Source organism: Polypterus senegalus, chromosome 11 (assembly GCF_016835505.1).
Source record: "Polypterus senegalus isolate Bchr_013 chromosome 11, ASM1683550v1, whole genome shotgun sequence".
NCBI classification, from domain to species: Eukaryota; Metazoa; Chordata; class Cladistia; order Polypteriformes; family Polypteridae; genus Polypterus; species Polypterus senegalus.
The window spans coordinates 13,306,669-13,332,742 of NC_053164.1; the positions used below are offsets into that span (position 1 = coordinate 13,306,669).

A 26,074-nucleotide genomic window follows, 5' to 3' on the forward strand; every position below is an offset into this window, starting at 1 on the left:
TGTTGCTTTTAAATAAAACTATATTCCACAGACTTTTTTCTCATGTGTGTAACAGTGCAGGCTGGCTCCATGCTCCTGTTGCACCCAGGGGCCTCTTGAACCCACCACCATTGATAAGATTTGCCAGGTCAATGGGGACGCATACATATAACAAGAGGTGGGTGAATAAAGTAAACAGTACTTTTATTAAATCAATCCAAAAACCAACAGAGTGTTCAATTAAGTAGTGCAGGGCAATATTCAGCCCTTCTCCGCACTATTTGAAGACTCTGTCTTCCTTTACTGGTTCTTCCTTTTGTTCTGGGGTGCAGCAAAAGTCTGGGTCTCTCTATGGCAGAAAGAAAGCCCCCATGCTCTCTGCACCCCCATAGACTTGGTGGTATAATGTGGTCTGGATACCAGCACAGACAACCCGACACCTTAGATTTGCCTTGGCCAATTCTGTTTCAACCGAGTGATTGGTCATTACCCCCCACATCTACTGTTGGACTTCAGGCTACATGTCTCCCTTCCGATATCACATCCGGGAACAAGTCGCTTGGATTTCTGGTTTTATGTACAGTACAGGAAGTACTCACCTGCACTGCCTAATCTGCATGGGTGTGCCACGCGGTGGGCTTGCGCCCTGCCCAGGATTTGTTCCTGCCTTGCGCCCTGTGTTGGCTATGATTGGCTCCAGCAGACCCCCGTGATCCTGGGGACTTCCCGGGTCCTCCCTGCGTGGAGTTTGCATGTGGAGTTTGCATGTTCTCCCAGTGTGGATTTCCTCGCACAGTCCAAAGACATGCAGGTTAGGCGCATTGGCGATTTTAAATGGTCCCTAGTGTGTGTGCGTGCCCTGCGGTGGGTTTGTTTCCTGCCTTGCACCCTGTGTTGGCTGGGTTTGGCTCCAGCAGACCCCTGTGACCCTGTGTTAGGATATAGCAGGTTGGATAATGACAGACTGACTGACTGTTCTGTGAATATCTGTCTGAAAAAGTAAAAATAAAAACTTTGTATAAGATTGTAGTCTATGACTGTAAATGTATGAGTTATTACATCTTTTCATTTGTGGCTATCAAATTTTGTTATCTGTCCTATTACACTTGCTGAACAAACAGACCCTCACGTAATGTTACTTAATTGTTTACCTCTTTTGTAAGTCGCTTTGGATAAAAGTATCTGCTAAGCAAATAAATGTAAATGTAACAAATAGGTTATTTTCGTGAAGGTGTCAAAGGACTTTCTTAACATGTTTCACATGCATAGATAAGACTTTGAAAAAAATCTAAGTATCATCTATGTATACCAATACACACTTCCCCAGTAAATCTCCAAAAATATCATTAACAAAGGACTGAAAAACAGCTGGAACATTAGCTAATTCATATGGTATTACTCTGTCCAGTTGTGGTATTAAAGTCAGTATTCCATTCATCCCTTTCTCGAATTCCAAGAAGATTATTTGCACTTCTTAAATCTAAATGGGTGAGGCGGAAGCCACATGAAGTAGCGCTCCACAGTCCCTACAGTACGCAGGAAACACACAAACAGGGCTAAGTTGGCAAATTCCAAGTGTCATGATGCCGTGTGGGAATCCAGGGCACTGCTGCAACCCAGAGAGGTTGCCATTTAAGGACCCGGGGAAGATATTGCCCTGTTCACACTCTTTCTCCCAGTCCTTCCATTGTCCACCTGTCCCTCACAGAGGGTTATTTTATTTAACTCTCTGAAATCAACACAAGGTCGAAGACTATTAGGTGGGGTTATAAAACCATTGTGCACGCTTTCTGTGATATATTGTTCCATAGAATCATTTTCTTGCCGTCACAAAGCATAAACTTTCCCTTTTGGCATTGTGGCCCCTGGAAATAAGTTAATAGTGTAATTATAGTCACAGTATGGGGGTATCACTAGGGCTTGTTGCTTATTAAAAACATCAGCATATTCAGAATGTTCAGAAGGCAGGATTGATATTGTGCTACAAAAGACTAGCTTTGGTACAGTCACCAAGCAATTCTGAACGCAGTACATGCTCCACTTTTGGACTCCCAGTTAAGAAGAGGATTGTGCTTGTGCAACCAGGGGCATCCGAGGATTATTTGAGGCAAAGGAGACTGAATAACAAAAAAAAAGGACAATGTTTCTTCATGAAAGATTTCTATCTTGACTGACAGAATAATCTAAATGCCCAGAGTCAGTGGACTAACTATCCACTTAAAGGACTCAAATTTTATATGAAAAATATACTGGAGTGATATATAAACGCTAAATCATGGAGGAGCTAATAAAATTTCCATCTGAGCCTGAATCAGTCAGAGCAACTGTGACAGTATTATTAACCATACACTGCATGCACTGAATTGCAAAAATTATTTGCACAGGGTTTGTCTACAAGCTCCCACCCTACCAATCCCGAGGTAGAGTGGGTGTATTAGTTTCCCAGCAGTTTAGGGCAGTTAGTCACCTTGTTTCCGTTTCTTCAAAGTAAAAACAAAGTTTTTCCTTTACTTGGCACTGCTGTTCACTAATACTAATTGCTGTTTTGCCCAATTCCATAGGTTCCAGAGCAGTCTTCCATTCACTTGATCTAATGATCATTCCCCATTCCCAACTCTTTTCTAACTTTCTCTCTGATAGACTTTGTCAAGTGTGTTCCCAAGATTGTGGCTAGCTAACTCATCCTTTATGTCAGGGGCTTCATCCTCGTTTAAAGATCGGAATTAGTGCCACATCATCCCAACGAGCTTCACTAGCTAACATTCTAAACTCCACAATATATTCAATTATGGACTATGAACCTGGACGACAAGCTAATAATCCATAATAACATTTTCCAGAATTCCTACATAAAAAGGCAATGAAAGCCAGCACTTATTGTTAGTGTCATTGTGATAGAAGTTTAACACCTTATTAAAGAATGAAACATCCTCTAACAGGACAATTCAGTAATCAGGCAGGAGAAAAGCTGTTCATTATATCTTTTAATTACTCCTCAGTAAAATGCCTTGGAGAAAGCATTAATCAAGAGCAGTCTGTTACAGCATGATCAGAATGGTCCCAGAAACAAAGAATAGAAGTGCATTTTAAAAGCTATTGAATTTACATACAGAGGGATCACACTCCTCAGCCTCCCTGGAAAACTCTATTCGGGGGTCCTGGAGAGGAGGGTCCATCAGATAGTCGAATCTCGGATTCAGGAGGAACAGTGTGGTTTTCATCCTGGTCGGGGAACAGTGGACCAGCTCTACACCCTTAGCAGAGTCCTGGAGGGTGCATGGGAGTTTGCCCGACCGGTCTACATGTGTTTTGTGGACTTGGAAAAGGCATTCGACCGTGTCCCTCGGGGAATCCTGTGGGGGTGCTCGGGAGTATGGGGTACCGGACCCCCTGATAAGAGCTGTTCGGTCTCTGTACAACCGGTGTCAGAGCTTGGTCCGCATTGCCGGCAGTAAGTAAAACCCGTTTCCAGTGAGAGTTGGACTCCGCCAGGTCTGCCCTTTGTCACCAATTCTGTTCATAACTTTTATGGACAGAATTTCTAGGCACTGCCAGGGCGTTGAGGGGGTCCAGTTTGGTGGGCTCAGGATTGGGTCACTGCTTTTTGCAGATGATGTTGTCCTGTTTGCTTCATCAGGCCATGATCTTCAGCTCTCTCTGGAGCGGTTCGCAGCGGAGTGTGAAGCGGCTGGGATGAGAATCAGCACCTCCAAATCTGAGACCATGGTCCTCAGCCAGAACAGGGTGGAGTGCCCTCTCAGGGTTGGGATTGAGATCCTGCCCCAAGTGGTGGAGTTCAAGTATCTCGGGGTCTTGTTCACGAGTGAGGGAAGAATGGAGTGGGAGATCGACAGGCAAATCGGTGTGGCATCCGCAGTGATGTGGGCTCTGCATTGGTCTGTCGTGGTGAAAAAGGAGCTGAGCCGTAAGGCAAAGCTCTCAATTTACCAGTCGATCTACGTTCCTACCCTCACCTATGGTCATGAGCTATGGGTAGTGACCGAAAGAACGAGATCGTAAATACAAGCGGCTAAAATGAGTTTCCTCCGCAGGGTGTCTGGGCTTTCCCTTAAAGATAGGGTGAGAAGCTCAGTCATCCGGGAGGGGCTCAGAGTAGATCCGCTGCTCCTCCGCATCAAGAGGAGTCAGATAACGTAAGGTGGCTCGGGCATCTGATCAGGATGCCTCCTGGACGCCTCCCTGGTGAGGTGTTTCGGGCACGTCCAACCGGGAGGAGGCCAAGGCCCCTGGGAAGACCCAGGACACGCTGGAGGGACTATGTCTCTCGGCTGGTCTGGGAACGCCTCGGGATTCCCCCGGAAGAGCTAGAAGAAGTGGCTGGGGAGAGGGAAGTCTGGGCCTCTCTGCTTAAGCTGCTGCCCTGCACCCAATCTCAGATAAGCGGAAGAGGATGGATGGATGGATGGATGGATGAATTTACATACAGTGTCAATCAATGCTTACATTTTACTCTGGTTGGTTCATTGGTTAGTTGGTTTATACCCAAATGATTTAAAATAAAATAAAAGTCTCTTATATTATATTCTGGTTCTTCTTATACCTTTGAGTTGTGCCACCACCCTTGAAATTTCTGTGCATATAACAACTGTCCATTCTCGTTTATAGGACATGTGCTTAGTCATCCTTCAGTTCATTGTTTATATTACATGAACCTTTCTTCTGGTGCATTCTTTATTTACTTGGCCATCTCAGTATTTTTCCTAAACCAATTTTTGCATTTCAGTGTACATTTTGTTGTTCACTTGACCTTTATCTAGTTTCCAACATTTACTAATCCTTTATGCAATTTCTTAAAGATGAATGCTATGTTACCGTAAAATTATTCTTCCACATCATACATAACAGAAGCCCATGGAAGTGATGATTATAAGCAATATACGTATACAATCGTCTGGATATGTTTTAGGACAAGCTTCAAAGACCACACAACATTGATTTTAGAAACCCAAACACTCATTAGACTGTCCCGACAAATGAATCAGATTAGAATCTGAGGTTCATCAACTTGCAGCAAGGGCCAGAGTTGCTGAGACATTAACCGCAGCTGTTAACTGATTCACCGCCAGTTGTTCCACAGATGTCTGCAACTCTCCTACTTGTTCTTATGGTTTTTATTTCTCCCTGCATACTGTATCTCTCATGCCTCTGCAAGTATGGCACATCTCAGGGTCACTCATTTTTATCCTGTCTTTTTTCAGATAACTAATTTTGTGAGTAAACTGGCGCTATGTCTGGCAAAAACTAGGCGCTGCACATTATCTGCCTAATACTTTAGGCTAACGTCTTAAGTAAAATTCTACAAAAGGCAGTCATTAAGCAGCTAAATGATTACTTGAATCAGCTGCTATTCTTGACAAATTTCAGTCAGGTTTCAGAACAAACCCTGGTACAGAAACTACGCTGGTTAAAGTAGCAAACGATTTGGGTTAATGAGGACAGAGGCCGACTATCTGTTCTTGTCCTCTTAGACTTGAGTGCAGCATTTGACACCATAGACCACAGTATTCTTACAAATTGCCTTTGACACTGGGTGGGCCTCTCTGGCAGCATCTTAAATTGGTTTAAGTCTTACTTCATAGGTAGAAAGTTCTTTGTGAGTTGGGGTGATTGTATGGAAAATAAAAAGTCATATATAGCAAAAATAGACATAAAACTAATTAACAGCTTCTATAAGCATTAAACTTAGTGTGAATTAGATATGTCAAGCAAATAGCTTAAATAAAGGCATTTGTCATATTTCTTTTTTAGTTAAGCTCAGGGCAGAACTACTAATATTGAGTAACTCGGAAAGACAGAGTAGGAAGAGAATGACATGCAGAAACTACACGAGGACAGAGAAGGAGAAATGGGGGAAACACCTGTTGTTTGGTCGACTTAAATATAAGGGAAGCAGAAAACAGAATTGAATGGCGAGAAGTAGAAAATATTGGTGGCTAAGAAAGGCCGTGAGAAGCCAGCTGGAGTAGTAAGTCAGAATAGACAGCAAAGGCATTGTTTCTTACGAGGTCAAGATGATAAGAAATGAATATATAAACTTTGATTTTTGGCCTGTTTGGGGCTCAGCTCAGTTTGGCCTAATTGGGTTGAGTCTGTGTTATTGTTTATTGCAATAAACCTAATTACTCCGTTTGCCTATCCTTTGATTCCTCGAGCATTCTTTTAAAGTGAGAATCTTCAGCGTATTTTTTACTTCAACAATTGTACTTCAGAGATCCATGATATATTGTATATGGTATACCACAAGGATCTATCCTAGGCTCACTGCTCTTTTCAACCTACCGTATATACTCGTGGATAACTTCTCCAGCGGATAAGTCGGGTCTTGATTTTATCGTTTCATTTCTGGGATTTTATAATCTCGATCGTATAAGTCGAATGCGGAAAACTCACGCTATTGGTCCAAGAGAGTAACCACGGAGCACACTGTGGGTGTGGCAATGTACTGTATCACTGTGTGCTCCTAACCTCCCTCTCTCTCTCTCTCTCTATTGTGACTACGTGACCACACGGTAATACCCGAAGTATTCCAAAGCGACGTTTGCACTGTTTTGTGTTTTTTGTATCTCACACCCTCATACACCTTTATCGTAAGAGCATCCCTTATCAATGATGGAGTGTTCGATCAGAGGGAAATATGAAAATTAAACGTTGAAGTAGCAAAAGAAATAGAACTGCGCTGCTGCAACAAAATTCAATGTGTCTGAGAAACTGATGCGAGATTGGAGGAGGCAAGAAGATGTAAAAAAATAAAATGTAAGTGTCACATTTTTGAATCAGTCGGGGTCTGATTTTATGATCGATTTTTTGGGCTTCAAGACCCAACTTATATGTGAGTATATACAGTACATGTTTCCATTAGGTCAGATTATCTCAAAACACAAGGTGAGCTACCACAGCTATGCCGATGACACACAGCTTTAAAGACAAGTGGTGGAACTAGAATAAGGGGTGTGGTTGACTGGGTGTTGAAGAAAGAAAGAAAGAAAGAAAGAAAGAAAGAAAGAAAGAAAGAAAGAAAGAAAGAAAGAAAGAAAGAAAGACTGTTTGGAGCCAAATAGTGTCTAACAGGTATTTTTTCAGATACATTTTTCAAGACGAGGATGGCTGAATTCACATTTCCATCTCCAAGCCCATTCCTGACTGTCGCAGGAGAGCCACCAGTGCCCTGGCAGAGATGGATTGAGTTGTTTGAATTACGTTTGGTGGCCCTTGATGGCCAGGAAGTGGGAGATGCCAGGAAGAGGGCTCTGATATTGCACTGCTTGGGAGAAGAGGGACGGCATATCTTCTCTATGTTGCAACTGGAGACACCCTACATATGCAGTAGCAAAGGCAGCATTAGCAACATCTTTCAGCTCAGGTTGCTGGATACTTATGCACCATTTCCCTTTTTTTCAAAGAGCTCAATAGCCGGGTAAGTCATTTACTCAGTACGTTTCTGATTTACACAAACTGGCACAGTATTGTAAATTTGTGTGAGGCTGTTGCTTGAATCCGATGACCTTACATTAGAGAAAACACTAGGAAAGCAAACAGAAAACATTGTCATGGTTGCATAAAAGTTACAAGGAGCAAACAAAGAGAGTTCAAATCCAATTCATGCACACAAAGTCACAGCTGTGACTACTTTGTAACACTGTTCAAGCTGTGGGTCAGATCAGCATAATATAATGCAGGCCACATGCCCTGCACAGGGGCAATGACACCAGTGCTGTAACAAGCTTAAGCATGATGCACACTGGTGCCAGACAACTCCTGTGCCCATGACTGCAAGCGAGCCTTCATGTGAGTATCCGCGTGTTCACTCTCCAGTACCCGTTAATTGGGTGCTGCAGTGGGACACACCGTTCTTAATGCACTGCATCTGCATGGTGGGTGGCATGGAAGTCCCAAACCTACTGGATACTGGAGCTAGGGTGTTGCTTTTAAATAAAACTATATTCCACAGACTTTTTTCTCATGTGTGTAACAGTGCAGGCTGGCTCCATGCTCCTGTTGCACCCAGGGGCCTCTTGAACCCACCACCATTGATAAGATTTGCCAGGTCAATGGGGACGCATACATATAACAAGAGGTGGGTGAATAAAGTAAACAGTACTTTTATTAAATCAATCCAAAAACCAACAGAGTGTTCAATTAAGTAGTGCAGGGCAATATTCAATACAAAAAATAAATAATCCTTTAAAAATCCATGATAGTGGAGGTTAAAACAAGTTAATAAATAATTCTTTAGAATCAAGATTAAAACCATAGGTAGGAAACTTCTCTTTAACATCAAGTCCCTGGTGAATCTATATACAACGGCCATCTCCTCAGCTTAATTCCAACTGAGATCTGGCAGGCGAGGAGACACCTAACTGACGGTCACAGCCTTATTCCTCTGTATTGTTCAGGTTCCTGCTACCCATGGCTCCCAGTAGAACACCTCACTGAACCTCCTTGCTCCTAGGATCTGGCCACTGCAGCCATCTGTGGCCCCCGGCAGGGTACCTCAACTCCTAATCTCCAGGTTTGCATCTCTGCGGTCCATTGCTGCCCTGTAGAATGTCTCACCAAGCCTTCCGATACCCTTGTAGCACTCGCTGCCTTTTCCCAGGTCTTATGCAGCGAGTCGCTCCATCCGATCAGCACGTCACTCCAGATCCTTGATCACTCAGCTGGAGTGGCCTCCTTCAGCCTCCGAGTGCTGGTCACATGCTCCCCAAGGGACTTTCTCCCATCTGCCTGCCTTCCTCTCTCCCTCTCTCTCTCGTTCTTTACTCTTTTTGGATTCCGCATTTCTTTCTTCCCATCTCTATCCTGTGCAGGATTCTCTTATACTCTGCTGCCTAATTGGACACGGGTACAATGAGCTGCGCCACTGAGACACCATTGAGGTGCCCGACTAATCCGCCCGCCTCCACACATGTATTCTGCACAGTCAGTCAGCTCTTCAATTAACCGTGGAGTGAAACTCACTCAGGCACACCCACACTAAATTGGATCCTGCACTTTTGTAGGGCACAATTATTTATTTAAAATTGGCTTAACGCCATGGACCACTTACCATAATGTGCCTGTAAAACCTGCAGCTGTTCAACTCACTGGATATGGTCAGACTCCTATAAATGTCCTGGCTACAGTTACATTTGCTGTGAGTTACAAAAATCGTACCACTTCAGCAGCATCTTTTCACATTTTTTGTGTGAAAGAAAGAAAGAAAGAAAGAAAGAAAGAAAGAAAGAAAGAAAGAAAGAAAGAAAGAATGTTTGGAGCCAAATAGTGTCTAACGAGTATTTTTTCAGATACATTTTTCCATACGAGGATGGCTGAATTCACGTTTCCATCTCCCAGCCCATTCCTGACTGTCGCAGGAGAGGTACCAGTGCCCTGGCAGAGATGAATTGAGTTGTTCGAATTACGTTTGGTGGCCCTTGATGGTCAGGAAATGGCAGATGCCAGGAAGAGGGCTCTGCTATTGCACTGTTGGGGAGAAGAGGGACAACATATCTTCTCTATGTTGCAACCGGAGACACCCTACATATGCAATAACAAAGGCAGCATTAGTGACATCTTTCATCTCAGGTTGGAGGATCCTTATGCACCATTTTTTTCAAACAGTTCAACATCTGGGTGATACATTTACTCAGTAAGTTTCTAGTTTACATGAACAGGCACAGTATTGTAAATTTGGGGCCCTGCAAAACAAAATGATCCATGACTTGAATCTGATGACCTCACATTAGAAAAAACACTAGGAAAGCAAACAGAAAATATTGTCATGGTTGCTCAAAAGTTACAAAAATCGTACCAAATCAAAAGCATCTTTACACATCACAACACGGGCAGCTAACATCACGGGGCTTCATCTTCTCCATGCTTTATACATTACAGTCTTAGACTTTGAGGGTTGCCAAATTTGACACGTTGCAGACTCCTGGCTACAGAGATTTAAGATAGAGATTAACCCTGACATTGCTCCAGTGATTCAGACGCTACGCTGGATTCCACTGGCACTGCAAGAGGGGGTCTCTGCAGAGTTAGAAAGCTTGTGGGATGCTGGTCTCATTGCATCACCCTGGATATCAAACCTTGATATTGCACAGAAAAAGAATGGCAAAATTCATCTTTGTGTGGTTTTCAAAGGAAGTTAATAAAGCTATAATCCCAGATAAATGCTCACTGCCTATGACAGAGGAGTTTATGACACACGCCATCGCCCCACGATTCAGAAAGGCCCTCGCCCATCTTTTAGGACCGACTGACTGCAGTCCACATGAAACCCTGCTCTACTTTGGCCTTCAAAGCGCTCGTTTGAATATTTCCACCAGATTGGACCTTGCACCTGAATACTTTCGTCTCTCACTTGGGGGTTTTCAGATTCACACAAATGGCATTTGGATAAAGCTCAGCTCCAAGCTATTTTCAAAAGATTATGTCACTATTACTAAGAAACATTCCTAGCATGTCCATATATCTAGATGACATTGTAGTACGTGGCCCCACTCAGGAAGAGCATGATATTAGCTTGCAGTTGGTGCCCAAACAAAGCCAGGTCACCTTAATGCTCCAGAAACTGACTTTGTTGGTCAAAAACTTACACGCAACGGCATCCAGCCCTTGCTATCCAATGTGGATGCTATACTAGCCTTGCCAGAGCCTAAATCAACTACTGAATTGGCAACATTTTTGGGCATGGTATATTATTCCCTTCAATTTTTAACCACATTATGCTCCACTGAGGACCCATTTGAAAAAGGATGCCACATGGGCTTGGACTGCTGCTTGTACACAGGCAATTAGCGACATCAAACAACAGCTCACAAGGCCACTAAAACTAGCTCATTTCAGCCTTGCTGCCCGCCCCTGCTCTAGTCACATGTGATGCCTCTGCTATGGCACTAAGTGTGTTCTATCCCAGATAATTGGTGGGGTGGGGAGCACCCAGTTGCTTTTGCATCCCGGGCCCTCAAAGAAGAAGAGCAAAAAACTAAGCGGAAAAGAAAAACTGCCTTGCCTGTGGGCCTTTGGTCCTGTGAACGTTGGCATATTTAGCTTTATGGCCAGCATTTTACTTTGGGCAAAGACCACCTTTCTGGGCAGGGGGTGGGGAGATCTGTTAAACCAGTACAACTTCAAACTGCAGTTCACATCTGGCTGTGAAAATACAGTGGCTGATTTACTCTCTAGGGCTGTTTCCTTATCCCTGCCTGTGAGTTTGGTCTCATATGATGAGGGTACATGGATATGCTGCAGGAACCACTTAAGGGTTGTGGACTCGACCCGGACACAGACTGGCGGACGTTGTTTGTCACCACCACACGTATTTTATTTACAAATAATATGGTCACTCAGACCCAGAATACAGTGCACAAACCCCAACTCTCAGTCCTGGCCACAAAATGCCTCTCTTCGGGCCGCCTCCACTCTCTCTTGCCTTGTCCATCTTCCACCCGACTCTAGCCCTGAATGAAGGGAGACTGCCCCTTTTATGTCCTCCCAGATGAGCTCCAGGTGGTTCCCGACATTCCCCTCTTGGCTACGCCCCAGCGTGGAAAAAGTGCTGGCTGTTCTGCCGGCAGCTCTCCGGGTGTCCTCTCTAATCTTCCCCCCAGCACTTCCTGCTGTGGCGGCTGAAGGAACAGGTCCCCAAGGCATTGGGGTGCCTCCTGGTGGTGACCACAGGCCCCTACAGGGTGGGGCTTCCATGCCCTCAACCCGTGGCCCCCAGAGCAACCAGGAAGGCGGCCCCCACGTGATCCAGGGTGGGCACAGACCCACATCCGGTCCCTCATGGTGTCCCGGCCGGGTCGTTGCCCCTGGCATCCCTGACAGGGTATAGTTACAATGGAAGAATTACATCAAGCCTCCTGTAATCATGAACTGTTCTCACTGGTATATTATGGAGGGATAGCCAAAAGCTGTGGGGCAAGTGCTTCTTCCTCTTTACCAGGTGTGCGGTGAACTGTCTTGTTAGGAGGAGGTATGTGTAGCAAAGGACCACTGAACCCTAATCCCTGAATCTCTCTGGGCAAAAGTACTTCATGGGGCTTCATCTGGGGATTGTGAAGGTAAAGCAATGCTACAGGAACACGGTTTGGAGGCCAAATGTTGACCATGATACGGAAGTACCATGGATATGGAACTATCAGTTCCAGTGTGTCTATTAACCCTTAAACCACCACATACCTCGGGGGTTAATGCACCCCTGAATGCCAAATACAATTTTGCTTGCACTTTTTAAAGAAATGTCACAATTCACCAAGAAAAAGTGAAATTTTAATGGAACAGATATTTTTTTCATGCAAAGAGCATCACCATTACAGCAACACTGATCATTTTACACACTGCCAATGAACTGTAAAAACTATTATAAAAACCACTGCAGCAATCAATTATTATATGTACAAGGTGCAACTGACGCCATTGATAAAATTCAGCAAATCACCGAGCCAACTGCACTTGCACTCAGCCGTGGAATGGCCAAATGGGGGAGGCAGCTTGATGGATGAGGTCTTCAGGACTCTAAAAATATCCAAATCTTATTATATCATATTATCTACTGTTAAATTCTGCTCCGTACTTCTAAAATGTTTATTTTTATGCTGTATTGAGGATTTGTTCTGTTCTGTGTATTGTATTGACCCCTTCTTTTGACAACTGCAACCTACCTGGAAAGGGGTCTCTCTTTGAACTGCCTTCCCAATTTTCCCTACAAGGTTTTTTTTGGGAGTTTTTCCTTGTCTTCTTAGAGTCAAGGCTGGGGGGCTGTCAAGAGGCAGGGTCTGTTAAAGCCCATTGCAGCACTTCTTGTGTGATTTTGGGCTATACAAAAATTGTATAGTATTGTACTTGAACTGGCTGCACGCGAGCACACAGAGGTAAGCGCTGATGCTGGCGGGCCAGTTTAGTGCAGCAGATGAATCCCAGGGACAGTGATGCTGATTCACTACACTGTAAAAAATAAATCTTGCATGTGTGAAAATAATAACCCAAAATAGTTAACTATATGCAAAATAATCATATAATAAAGATTAAGATAATGTTAACTTATTATTTTTCTTAAAATGTAAACATTTTTTATAACATATTGTAAGTAAAAAAAACTATACTGTGAACTGAACACATTTAAGTTAAGTTAAATTTAATGACACTGCACTTCCTCTCACATTGTTTTCTTAGTCTTTACAACAACGCATTCAGCTGTAACTTTTATCCATAATAAGAGCTATTTTACTATGAATGTGTGAGTATAAAGCATATTAATTCCATAATGAATAACTAGTATTTCATTTCGTTAGTTGCAGAAGTAGATGTAGTTGCAGATGATGTTGTCCTGTTTGCTTCATCAGGCCGTGATCTTCAGCTCTTTCTGGATCAGTTCACAGCTGAGTGTGAAGTGGCTGGGATGGGAATCAGCACCTCCAAATCCAAGACCATGGTCCTCAGCAGGAAAAGGGTGGAGTGCCCTCCCAGGGTTGGGGGTGAGATCCTGCCCCAAGTGGAGGAGTTCAAGTATCTCGGGGTCTTTTTCATGAGTGAGGAAAGAATGGAAAGTGAGATTGACAGGTGGATCGGTGCGGCATCTGCAGTGATGCGGGCTCTGCATCGGTTTGTCGTGGTGGAAAAGGAGCTGAGCCGTAAGGCAAAGCTCTCAGTTAACCAGTTGATCTACGCTCCTACCCTCACCTATGGTCTTGAACTATGGGTAGTGACCAAAAGAACGAGATTGCGAATACAAGCGGCTGAAATGAGTTTCCTCCGCAGGGTGTCTGGGCTTTCCCTTAAAGATAGGGTGAGAAGCTCAGTCATCTGGGAGGGGCTCAGAGTAGAGCCGCTGTTCCTCCGCATCGAGAGGAGTCAGATAAGGTGACTGGGGGATCTGATCAGGATGCCTCCTGGACGCCTCCCTGGTGAGGTGTTCCGGACACGTCCAACTGGGAGGAGGACACGGGGAAAACCCAGGACACGCTGGAGGGACTATGTCTCCCATCTGGCCTGGGAATGCCTTGGGATTCCCCCAGAAGAGCTAGAAATAGCCAAGGAGAGGGAAACCTGGGCATCTCTGCTCAAGCTGCTGCCCCCACAACCCGATCTCAGATAAGCGGAAGAGGATGGATGGATGGATGGATGGATAGTTACAGATGTAAGCAGTTGTTGTTTGCCTAACCGTCACAGTATTATTTGGACTCTTATTTAATTAGTGTTCTACATAGGTAATGTTAATTTTTAACACTGTGATTTATTTAGTGATGCAAAACAAACTGTTGTGATTTCATACGTCGCATTTTATTTCAGGATTTTCGCTATTGCATACTGAAAAGTAGTGGAAAAGGCTGCCATTCATTTAATCATTTAATTTAATTGGTGTAAATGAGGAAGTGTTTGAAGAGTGGCATCTACCTCAGGATTTCACTCTTTCGCTCTCTATGTGTCCTTCACATTTACCTCTCATTCTTGGGACATTACTTGATTGAGATATACCTTTTGTGTAAGTTAAAAAAAAAAGATCATTTGCATTGACATTTGAAATTCAGTAATTCACTAAAAATTATCCTGAGACATATGATTTAATTCTCAAATGTTTACCTCTGAAAATATAACTCCGTTGTCGTGACTATCTGGGTATGTTCAAATAAATAAAGATAAATGGAATTTTAGCATTTATTTGTTATACAGTCACTACTGTCCAGCGTTGCATTATTACTTTATTATTCTATTATATTTACTTTATTATTTTATTGAGTTATTCAAATGAAAATCAGACTAAAATAAAAATATTTTTGCCAATACTTATATTTAATCAAACTCATTTATTTTAGGTAAATTTGGGTAAATTAATAAATTAAGTTTACTCAATAGTGCAGTATATTAAATCTACTCAAAAATATTGCTTGTAATTTGTTAATAATTACTTTTAACACTTTATTTCTTACAGTGGGATGTCATGAGCTGGCTGTTCAACGAATGTACAGCATGGACTGATCAGCTCTGGCGTTCTGGCAAATTGCATTGGAAACCAGTTGTAGCAGTTTAAGGGTTAAGTGGCAAGACACTGAGACCAACACCAGCTCCTTTGAGACCTGTGGTATGGCCAGAATCACCTTGGGAACACTTAGAAAGAGATATTCCATGGGATGCTGGCTCATGCCCAGTATCTTCTGGTTGTGCGTGACTTCATGCTAAGCTCCACCATGACATAATCTATCAATGCACTCCCTAAGCCACCTGTTCAGCCAGTGGGGTTTGCCAAGAGTTATTACAACAGACCCAACCCAACAACCCAAGAGAAAAGTCTTAAAAATAGTAGAACATCAGAGTACCACCCATAAGCAAATCGGGGAGTGGAATATCTGAACCGAAAGAGGGCATCAAAGTCTACTTAATGGAAGGAAGGAATTTTGATGATGCTCTCCACCTAACCCTGCTGCATACATGAGCTTCCCTGAATGCTACTACAGGTGTCTCCCATGCTTCTTTAACTCTTTCAGGGTTGATGTCAACTCTTGTTAAAAGGAGGAGTTGATGATGGTAATCATCTGTAAACTGTGACAAAACCAACCATTATATTTTAATTGGACTCTCGTTACTAGAAGGAAAGTTAGCTTAATTGGTTTTGACCAAGATTTCCTACGCTCACTTGAGTAGCAAGGCGCAAACAATGGCAAAAATGGTACTGACATCTGGCGAGAGATCAAAGTGAATGCATAAAGCAAAACACTCTGTGGACAACGTTTTGCCTATTATCTCTGAATTGGACTATGACTTGTTGGACTCCAATTTTGATACAAGTGATTAAAAACGAATGTGAGGTTCCAGCTTCAGCTGGTTTGTCCCGAATCGTGGTGCTGAACAGGTTCATGTAGCTGACACCACTCTAGCACTGTTCAGCTGGGATGACTGCCACTTACAATGATAAGTGGTAGAAACCAGATTGCAATGCATTGTGACCGTGACCGCTGCTGCTGCCCCAGCCACATGAACACAGCCTGGCAGCAAGCCTGCCACATGTTCTTGGCAAACTGTCAGCCACAGCGTGCAGCAGCAGGTGTTTAATTTTGATCTCTTTGTGAAGCCATTACTTTTCAGAAAACTGTTTTATGGAAAAAATATTCAGCCCTCAAAGAGTTAATGATAGGCCGAGAATTAAATGGGACTCCCGAAGCAGCTAAAAAAGTAATACAGATGCAGAACGGAACGAAACATAATTATGACATGGAGAGACATGCAAAGTCACCAAGATGAGCTGTGCCTGAATGGGTAAATGTAAAGCATACAAATCACAAGAACAAACTGCAGTCTTACTGGTCAGATCCCATTTAAATTCTAAGGCAAGTGGGCCTTGCCATTTTCCAGCTTACAGATGGATCTCACTAGCATGCTAACCATCTGTGTGCAGTATCACCACCTTTAGCATTACACCTCCGGAGACTTCTGTCCTCACCTGGCAGTCCCCTCCACCAGAAACTACCTCTTTGGGGGTATCGTCTCAGACATTTTCTGCTTCTTCACACAGTTATCATTGACCCCACTGTGCTCAGGTTCCTCCTTCATTGGCTCAGTGACTGTGTAACAAAAGGTAATGTTTGTTATGTCCAGGGTAGAAGTCTGCATTTCTTTAAGAGTTGGGTACATAGTTGATTACAAAAAAGTTGGGGAGATTGAGATAAAGCGGTGTGGTTAACCGGCTGTTATAGAAAGAAATAAAGGAAGAGCTGAAAAGTGACTAATGAGTTTTTTTTTTTCAGATACATCATGAGGACTGTGATGGACAGCCACAGCTACTACCCGGCGTGGGCACCATTAGGGCGGAAGGACCAGGGGAAAGGGCATTGATGAGGCAATACCTTCCCCTGGGACACTAGAGGGCAGCCCTCCTGGGCGGTTGTGGCACCAAGGATTCCTGCAGGGCATGTTGGGAACTGGAATTTGGTGAAGCCCTGTTGGGTTCTATGGAAGCATCCAGGGGGAGCTGCAGAGCCCTGTAGAGGACCTCCAGTGCACCTGGGAGTGATTCCAGGTAGTAGTAATGAGCCATCTGGAACACTCCCAGGACCTGAATAAGAGGAGCCGCCTCACTCCATTGAGGGGCTTGAGTCGGGTGGAAGGAGACAAAGCCTGAGGAGGAGTGGAGGCGGATGGACTGGCAGCAAGGAAGGGAATGGAATGGACTGGACTAGACTGTATATTGTGATGTTGGTAATCGATGCATAAACTGTAAATAAACATAGGTGTTGAACTGAACCTGTGTCCTGCCTGTGTGTGTCAGGGTTTAGGGTGGTGGTACGCCCCCCAGTGGCCTACAGGACATACTGTATTTAGACTTGTTATAATAAGTAGGAAATAAGAACACTACACTGTAGTCAGATGGCATTATTCCTGTTTGTAAAGAAAACAGTGAGGATTGCAGGAGTGCCAGTCCTTAATCCCTGGAGCTATACTCTGAAGTGAATCATAAGGCCTTACTGAGAACGCAATGTATTTATGAGGGTGTAATGGGCAAGAATTCAATGTTTTAAAGAAAATGACATTTCTGTGTGTTGTTCAGCTCTCCTATAAACCAGTGTTGTAAAGTAAAGGCAAAATGCCTGGAAAATTCTGCTATAGGTTATTGTTGATGGCTATCAACAGGACATAAATATTTACCTGTTTAGCAAAAGAGTCACCTCCTTTGAATAATCAGACTGCTTTGATTAGTTTCTCATTCACACACAATATGGTGATACAGAACTGCCTGTTTCCTTTAAAAATGAATGAGTTATGGGGACAGTGGTTTCTAATCAGGTGCTTTTTGATAGCTGACTACAATACTATTGTTGAACCAAAGTAAATGTGTTTACACTATTTGTTCCACAGAGGAAATTTGGCATGCACCATTGTTTCACTGATTGTCATGTTTATCTATACAGAGATTGAAGCACTTATATATTTCTGGATAAATGAGAACAAAGTAGAACAGAGAAGTATGGTCTGGGACTTTTGGGACTGCTGCCTGCTTCTTTTATGCCTTTTCACCATATCGCTGTGGCTACACTCTGTAGCAACAGTGGCTTGAACCTGGCCCAGATTCCCATAGGCCTCAGGCCAGTAACAAGGGCAACCATTAAGAAGGATATTAGGGAAGCTAAAAGGCAGTTAGACAGGAACACAGAGGATAAAACAAAGTGTGACCCAAAGAGATTCTTTCGGTATTTTAGTAGTAAAAGAACAGTCAAGTAGGAGGTGATGTGCGTCAGGAGTAGTAAAGGGGAATTACAAAACACAGACAGTGAAAAAGAAGATGCTCTAAACTTGCATTTCCTGAGGTCTACATATGTGAGGAAATAGATAACCTCCCACCAGTAAATGGAGATTACTAAGGAGGTACTTGGAGGGATTTGGAAATTGTAGTGAGGGAGAGATGCTGCTGAGATTAAACAGGCTGAATTCAAACAAAACACCAGGACCAGAAGATTTTATCTTCAATTTCTTAAGGAAATTAGAGAGTACATACGTATATAAATCCTTGATGCATATTTTTAGGAAATCATCGCATACTGGAGAAATCCCAAAGGACTGGAAAATAGCAAATATTATCCGGTTATATAAAAAAGGGTGATCAGGCAAATCCAACCAACTATAGGCCAGTAAGCTTAATGGGCATCACAGAAAATTAATGGAAGGAATTATTAAGGATAAAATTGAGCAACACATGGCAAGGACACGAATTTAAATAAAAACAATCAACGTGGGTTCAGATGAGGGAGGTTGTGTTTTACCAATCTGCTGGAATTCTATGAGGAGGCAACAAAAGGATACAATCAGAATGGAGCATATGATATCATTTATGTTGACTTTCAGAAAGCATTTGATAAGGTGTCACACAAGAGGCTGGGCATCAAATTAAAAGAAGTGGGTGTGCAGGGTGTAGATGGGTGCAAAATTGGCCTAGATACATGAAGCAGAGGGTGATGGATTGAAGAATCTTATCAGAATTGGCTGATGTTAAGAGTGGTATGCCACAGGGGCAAGTGCTAGGGCTGTTATTTTTAATATATACTGCTCAAAAAAATTAAAGGAACACTTTGAAAACATATCAGATCTCAATAGGAAAAAAAATCCTGCTGGATATCTCTACTGATATGGGCTTGATAATGTGTTAGATAGATAGATAGATAGATAGATAGATAGATAGATAGATAGATAGATAGATAGATAGATAGATAGATAGATACTTTATTAATCCCAAGGGCAAATTAGGAACAAATGGATGACACATTGTTTAGTGGAAATGGAAATTATCAACCTACAGAGGGCAGAAATCAAAGACACCCTGAAAATCAAAGGAAAAAATGACGTGGCAGGCAGGTGAGTCCATTTTGTCAAAATTTCACTGTAGCAACTCCAAATCATACTTAGTAGTTTTTATGCTCCCCCACCACGTGCTTGTATGCATGCCTGACAATATAGGGGATGGCATGCTTCTAATGAGACAATGGATGGTGTCCTGGGGGATCTCCTCTCAGACCTGGACCAGGGCATCACTGAGCTCCTGGACAGGCTGAGGTGCAACCTGGCGGTACCAGATGGACCGAAACATAATGTTCCACCCAGGGGTGTTCTGTTGGATTGAGGTCAGGTGAGTGAGCGTGGGGGCCTGTCAATGGTATCAATCCCTTCATCCTCCAGGAACTGCCTGCATATTCTCGCCACATGAGGCTGGGCATTGTTGGGCACCAGGAGGAACCTAGGAGCCACTGCACCAGCATAGGGTCTGACAATGGGTCCAAGGATTTCATCCCGATACCTAATGGCAATCAAGGTGCCATTGTCTAGTCTGTAGAGGCCTGTGCGTCCCTCCATGGATAAGCCTCCCCAAACCATCACTGACCCACCACCAAACCGGTCAGGCTGAACAATGTTACAGGCAGCATAACATTCTCCATGGCTTCTCCAGGCCCTTTCACGTCTGTTATGTGTGCTCAGTGTGAACCTGCTGTCATCTGTGAAATGCACAGGGTGCCAGTGGTGAACATACAAATTCTGGTATTCTATGGCAAATGCCAATCGAGCTCCACGGTGCCAGGAGGGTAGTCAGCACGGGGCCCACTAGAGGACGTTGGACCCTCAGGCCACCCTCATAAAGTCTGTTTCTGATTGTTTGGTCAGAGACATTCACACCAGTGGCCTGCCTGCTGGAGATCATTTTGTAGGCTCTGGCAGTGCTCATCCTGTTTCTGTTTGCCCAAAGGAGCAGATACCAGTGGGTCCTGCTGATGGGTTAAGGACCTTCTACGAGGGGCCCTGTCCAGCTTTCCTCGAGTAACTGCCTGTCTCCTGAAATCTCCTCCATTTCCTTGAGACTGTGCTGAGAGACACATCAAGCCTTCTGGTAAAGGCACTTACAGATGTGCCTGCTATCCTGGAGAAGTTGGACTATCTGTGCAACCAAACTCTGTAGGGTCCAGGTATCACCTCATGCTACCAGTAGTGACACTGACCTTAGCCAAATACAAAACGAGTGACAAAACAGATGAGGAAGGAAAAATGTTAGTGGCCTCCACCTGTTAAACCATTCATTCCTGTTTTGGGGGTCATCTCATTGTTGCTCCTTTAGTGCACCAAAGCAGCGGAAACTGATGAACAAGCCCCTCTGCTACTTCACTGACCAGATGAACAGCCCACAAGTTTCATTCACTTGATGCTATACTCTCATTAAAAAGTCTCCCTTTAATTTTCTTGAGCAGTTTATATAAATAATTTGATTATGAATATAACTAAAGAGATGGTCAAGTTTGCAGATATCAAGCCAGGTGGACTGGTAGATATTTGAGAATCCATTGAATTATTACAGAGGGACTTGGACAACATCCAGGTTTGGGCAGATAAAATGTAGGAAGTAAAAATGGTAGGTTTGAATACAAAATGGGAGATCTGAAAATTGAAAGTACCACTTATGAGAAGGATTTAGTGGACTCGATACTATCTACTGCTAGACAGCATTCAGAAGACATTAAGAAGACAAACAGACTGTCAAGTTATATTGCGCCTTGATGAGTGGAGTACAAGTCACAGGAGGTTCTGCTCAAGCTTTATAACACACTGGTGAGGCCTCATCTGGAGTACTGGATGCAGTTTGGGTCTCCAGGCTACAAAAAGGACATAACAGAACAAGAAACCGTCAAAAGAAGACTGATTCTAGGGCTATGTTATGAGAGAAATTTAAAAGAACCGAGTCTTTACAGTTTAAGTGAAAGGAAAAATAGAGGAGAAGTGATTGAAGTGTTTTAAATTATGAAGAGTAATTGTCCAATGAGTTCATTAAGAACACGGGAACAACAACAACAACATTTATTTCTATAGCACATTTTCATACAAACAGTAGCTCAAAGTGCTTTACATATTAAAGAATAGAAAAATGAAAGACACAATTATAAAACAAAATAAATCAACATTAATTAACATCGAATAAGAGTAAGGTTCAATGGCCAGGGGGGACAGAAAAAACAAACAAACTCCAGACGGCTGGAGAAAAAATAAAATCTGTAGGATTCCAGACCATGAGACCGCCTGACCAGTCCCCTCTGGGCATTCTACCTAACATAAATGAAACAGTCCTCTTTGGATTTAGGATTCTCACGGAAGGGCTTGATGATGATGATGGTCACGTAGACTTCTGCCTTTTAATCCGTCCATCATTGTTGGAGCATCATGAAGCTTTGAGTAGGTGGTGGTGGCCGGAAAAAGAAACAGAAAAGAGAGTAGGGGTCAGTACCGATTTTAGAGCCACCATGAATAGTTATTTTGAGGAAATTGAACATATAGAGTATCAGGATTAAGTTAAATTAAGATTAAAATGAAGTTATAAAAAGGCCATGTTAAAGTAATGTGTTTTCAGCAGTGTTTTAAAGTGCTCTACTGTATCAGCCTGGCGAATTCCTATTGGCAGGCTATTCCAGATTTTAGGTGCCTAACAGCAGAAGGCCGCCAGCCTCACCACTTCTTTTAAGTTTTGTTCTTGGAATTCTAAGGAGACACTCATTTGAGGATCTGAGGTTACGATTTGGAATATAAGGTGTCAGACATTCCGATATATAAGATGGGGCGAGATTATTTAAGGCTTTATAAACCATAAGCAGAATTTTAAAGTCAATTCTGAATGACACAGGTAACCAGTGTACACACAGGGAACACAGTTGGAAACTTGCTAAGGGTTAAATTTTACACTAACGCGTTTTGTCACAATAAGAACCATTGAGTCATTGAACAAGTTACCAAGTAGTGTGTGGTAGACAGTGGGATTTTAAGGACTTTCAAAACTAGACATTTTATTTTGGAGGAATTAAGTAGATGGGGATGACAACTTTTGTTGGGCTTAATGAACTGTTCTCGTCAAACATTTTCTAATGTTCTACTTATAGTTGTTTTTGGGCCTGCTCTACCTGATTCTAGCAGTTAGTATTTAGGACCTGGCTGGACCAAGTAGTCCTCTAAACCAGTGAAGATCTTCTTGGTTGAATTTTGTGGGCCTCAGTTATTATGCCATTCATGGACTTCAATAAAATGCAGCAAAGAAAAAACAAACCATAAAATGGCAGAGTGATAATGTCACCATTATAAAGATAGAAAGCTGAGCCTTTACAGTTTAATCAAAAGGAGATTAAGAGCAAACTTGACTGAAGTGTTTAAGAGTATGAAGAGAATTAGTCCAGTGGATCAAGAGTGTGACTTGAAAATGAGTTCATCAAGAACACGGGGACACAGTTGGAAACTTGTTAAGGTTACGTTTTGACACAAACATTAGGAAGTTTTTCTTCAGAGAGAGAACCACAGACACTTAGAATAAGAGACCAAGTGGTGTGGTAAACAGTAGGACTTTAGGGATCTTTACAACTCAATTTGGTGTTATTTTGGAGGAGATGAGTGGATAGAACTGGTGAGCTTTGTTGGACTGAATGGCCTGATCACTTCTAGATTGTTCTGACAGGCAATCAACTTAATGAATCCTGGAATTAAGAACAGAATTTCTAAACAAATAAACACCATCAACAACTTGGTGGCAGCACATCTCCTTTGAAAATTCTTGGCAATTTAAAATTGGATGCCACAATTCCTTTGTCTCAGTCTTCCCCGGGAGTTGGATAATAATGTACCAGAGATTATGCCCACGCGGTAATTTTTGTAATATTGAAATAATACTGTGTCATCCTTCTGGGAACAAGTTCAATACTTGAAGCAATATAAAAATCAAACAAGCTCAGAGTAAGCCTATTAGAAACTGTGGAGGGAATCAACAAATCCACTCTCCTAGAAAGGCCATGCCAAAGTACTGTGTTTTTGTACTTTCGTAAACGGATGTGTGGGAGGTGAGTTTAATTATAAAACTATACATATATTGACATAATCAGGTGACTCAGACAGGTGAGGTGTGATCAAAATTAACTGGTGGAACCAAAGTGTTGCTTCACAACTACATTTTGCTTCAGGGAACTTTTGAATTTGCTTGTAATGAGATGTTAGCAATGCATTTCTCTTGTTATGACTTATTTTGTGGGTGATGCCAAGGCAACTTTCCACATCTGAGATCCAATCGGTTCCAATTCTTTTGTTTTTCCAGATAGAGCATAGGCAGGTGAAGTGACCTGATCATGGTCACCTAATATCAGTAGAGAGATCTGAATGCCCAGTCTCATGGTTTGAAGTCCAAAGCCTTACTCAAACTTGCAGGTCTGAAGCTCATGGAGTTTGAACCGCCTGTTTGATTCTGTTTCTCGGGTTAGTTACTACATCTGTTCAAAGTCTTAACCACTAAGCCACAATGCCTGCCTGACAAACCACACCATCTGCCTCGTATAACCTTATCTTTAGCATTCTAGCTAATGCAAAATGTCTAACCATCCCTAAAGTATATTACCACACAATGGCTTTAGGGCAAATTCAATTTTATTTTTTAGTTTTATCAGTTGATTTGGTTCTCAAATAGAGGTGGTTGATATGGAGCAAGCTGAACATTCCCAGTTTGGCAAGAGAGTGTTTTGTTAAAAGCCTAACAAATGTTGCTGACCTTCTTTTTACTTAGTCATCTTACAGTGTTGTTCGTCACAGTCACTCAATAAAAACAAGTCTGACACTTTGATTATGAATTTGGAAGATGTATTTAGTGCGTCTTGAAGGATTATTATTAGGTCAGTAATGGCGTACTGCACAATAAAATGCAGTGAAAACACTTGACTTACAGTTTTCATCCTCTTTCTCTGTACGTTTAGCATTCGTTTGCTCAGAAGCTGATGTGCTTGCTGCTTCCTGAGCAGCTCTTCTATTCTCCACTCTAACGGCCCGCTTTATCTCTTCATTCGTCGGCATCTTTTTGTGTTAAAACTGATTAAGTCAATGTTTGTGATGCAATTACTTAGGACGTTTTCTTTAATTTTTCACTTAAGCTGGCACTTCAGTCTTCAATCTGCTTCAAGAATGATTTAAGATATGAAGAGATAGGGGAAGTGACGGCGAAGGTGATAAGGATGAGAATGGCACCCATACACATGAGCCGCCCTGCTGACCGCTACCGAGAGTTGATTCTACAATAAAATAACAATAAAAAGATGAATAACCTTGGAGGATAACGGATAGTAGGCATCACGTAGTGTATGTGTACCAAATTTCAGGTGAATTGGTCAAACGGTTTGCGAGCCACAGGTGATTTAAAATCCTGGACAGACAAATGGACAGCCACAGAGGCATATTATATATAAAGATGGGTTTGCAAGGGTCAACAAGTTTATTTATAATAATTTTTTTCTGCTCACCACTAAGATGCTACACTCAGAAGATGACACTGGCACACAGCAGATCACTTTACTTTTCTGAGGTTGCCGCAAGCTCATATCTTTTTGAATTCCCAGAATGTGTCAGGCCACAAGCCTTTGGTTAACATCAAGACCAAGGGCCGGGCTCCAGTAATTTGTGAGTAACAACAGGTTGCCGGGTCATAACTGCTTAATGTTCAGTGGATGCCACAGCTGTCATTCTTCTTCATCCGATCATGTCATCAGCTTCTGCAACTTGCTTCATGTCCAGCAGATGTCACTGCCCCACTTTTTTTTTTCTGCCATGTCACCTTCTTGATCGGTTTTCCAATGCAGTTTGCCGATGTGAACCCTGATGACTTCACAGAGGTTGCCACCAGTCACATTTCTTGCTTCACCAGTGCATATCAACATCATATCTTTGAAATAAGACCAAGGTCAAGGTTCTTTCTCCAGTTTATTGTGAGTAATTGTGTGACAAACTGATACAAATGTTAGCATTTGTGAACACTAGGGGGCATCTGGTGCACAACCTTACAGATACCACTTCAGGTATAAGTTAAAGGTTTATTCACAGCAAATACCTCATACACAGGCTTCAAAATCAATATATAACAACACAATTCTTTTCCTTCTTTTTCCTTTCTCCTTCCACTTCTCTAAACAAGCTTTGTCCTTCTTCTACCCGACTCCAGCTCACCTTGATGAGGGACCTGGGAGTACTTCTGGTACAAGGGCATAGTCAATCAGATGTCACTAAGTGTAGGGATTGTGAAACCAAACAGTTCCCCTGGTGGCCCCTACAGTACCCAATAGGGCTGACTCACAAGTAAGGAAATGGCTATAAAAAAATATCAAAGAGTGTGAATGTTTCATTGCGTGTTTTGGATCCGTCATGAGAAAGTGAAAGGTTCATCACAGCACCTAGACTCTCACTAGAACAGGCCGGCCGTCAAAACTAAACATCAGAGCAGGACGTCGACTGGTCAGAGAGGCGACTAAAAATCCAACTGTCAGTCTCAGAAGTCTGCAATGCTCTTTAGATGAAACTAGAGTGAAGGTGCAGGGGTCCACAATGTCAAGAGCTCTCCATAAAACAGTCATCTATGGGAGGGTAGCAAGAAAGGGCAACATAAAAGCAAGTATGGCATTTGCTAGAAAGCAGGAGAAAGGACCAGTTAAGATGTGGGAGAATGTTTCATGATGAGACCAAAATCGAACTTGCTGGCCAGACTTCAAAGACGCATGTGTGGTGTAAAGTTAGCACTGCCCAGGCCTCAAGAAACACAAGACCTCAGGGTGAAATCTGG

General features: G+C 42.7%; 1 protein-coding gene across 1 annotated transcript in view; it reads right to left on the reverse strand.

Moving 5' to 3' along the window:
- Window positions 1-25,504, reverse strand: part of LOC120539715 (putative nuclease HARBI1) — a 59,046-nt gene extending 33,542 nt beyond the window's left edge. The window contains exon 1 of the mRNA XM_039770098.1: window positions 25,465-25,504. Within this exon, the coding sequence (XP_039626032.1) occupies window positions 25,465-25,504 (40 nt within the window). The remainder of the gene's footprint in view (window positions 1-25,464) is intronic.
- Between the last annotated feature and the right edge of the window lie 570 nt (window positions 25,505-26,074).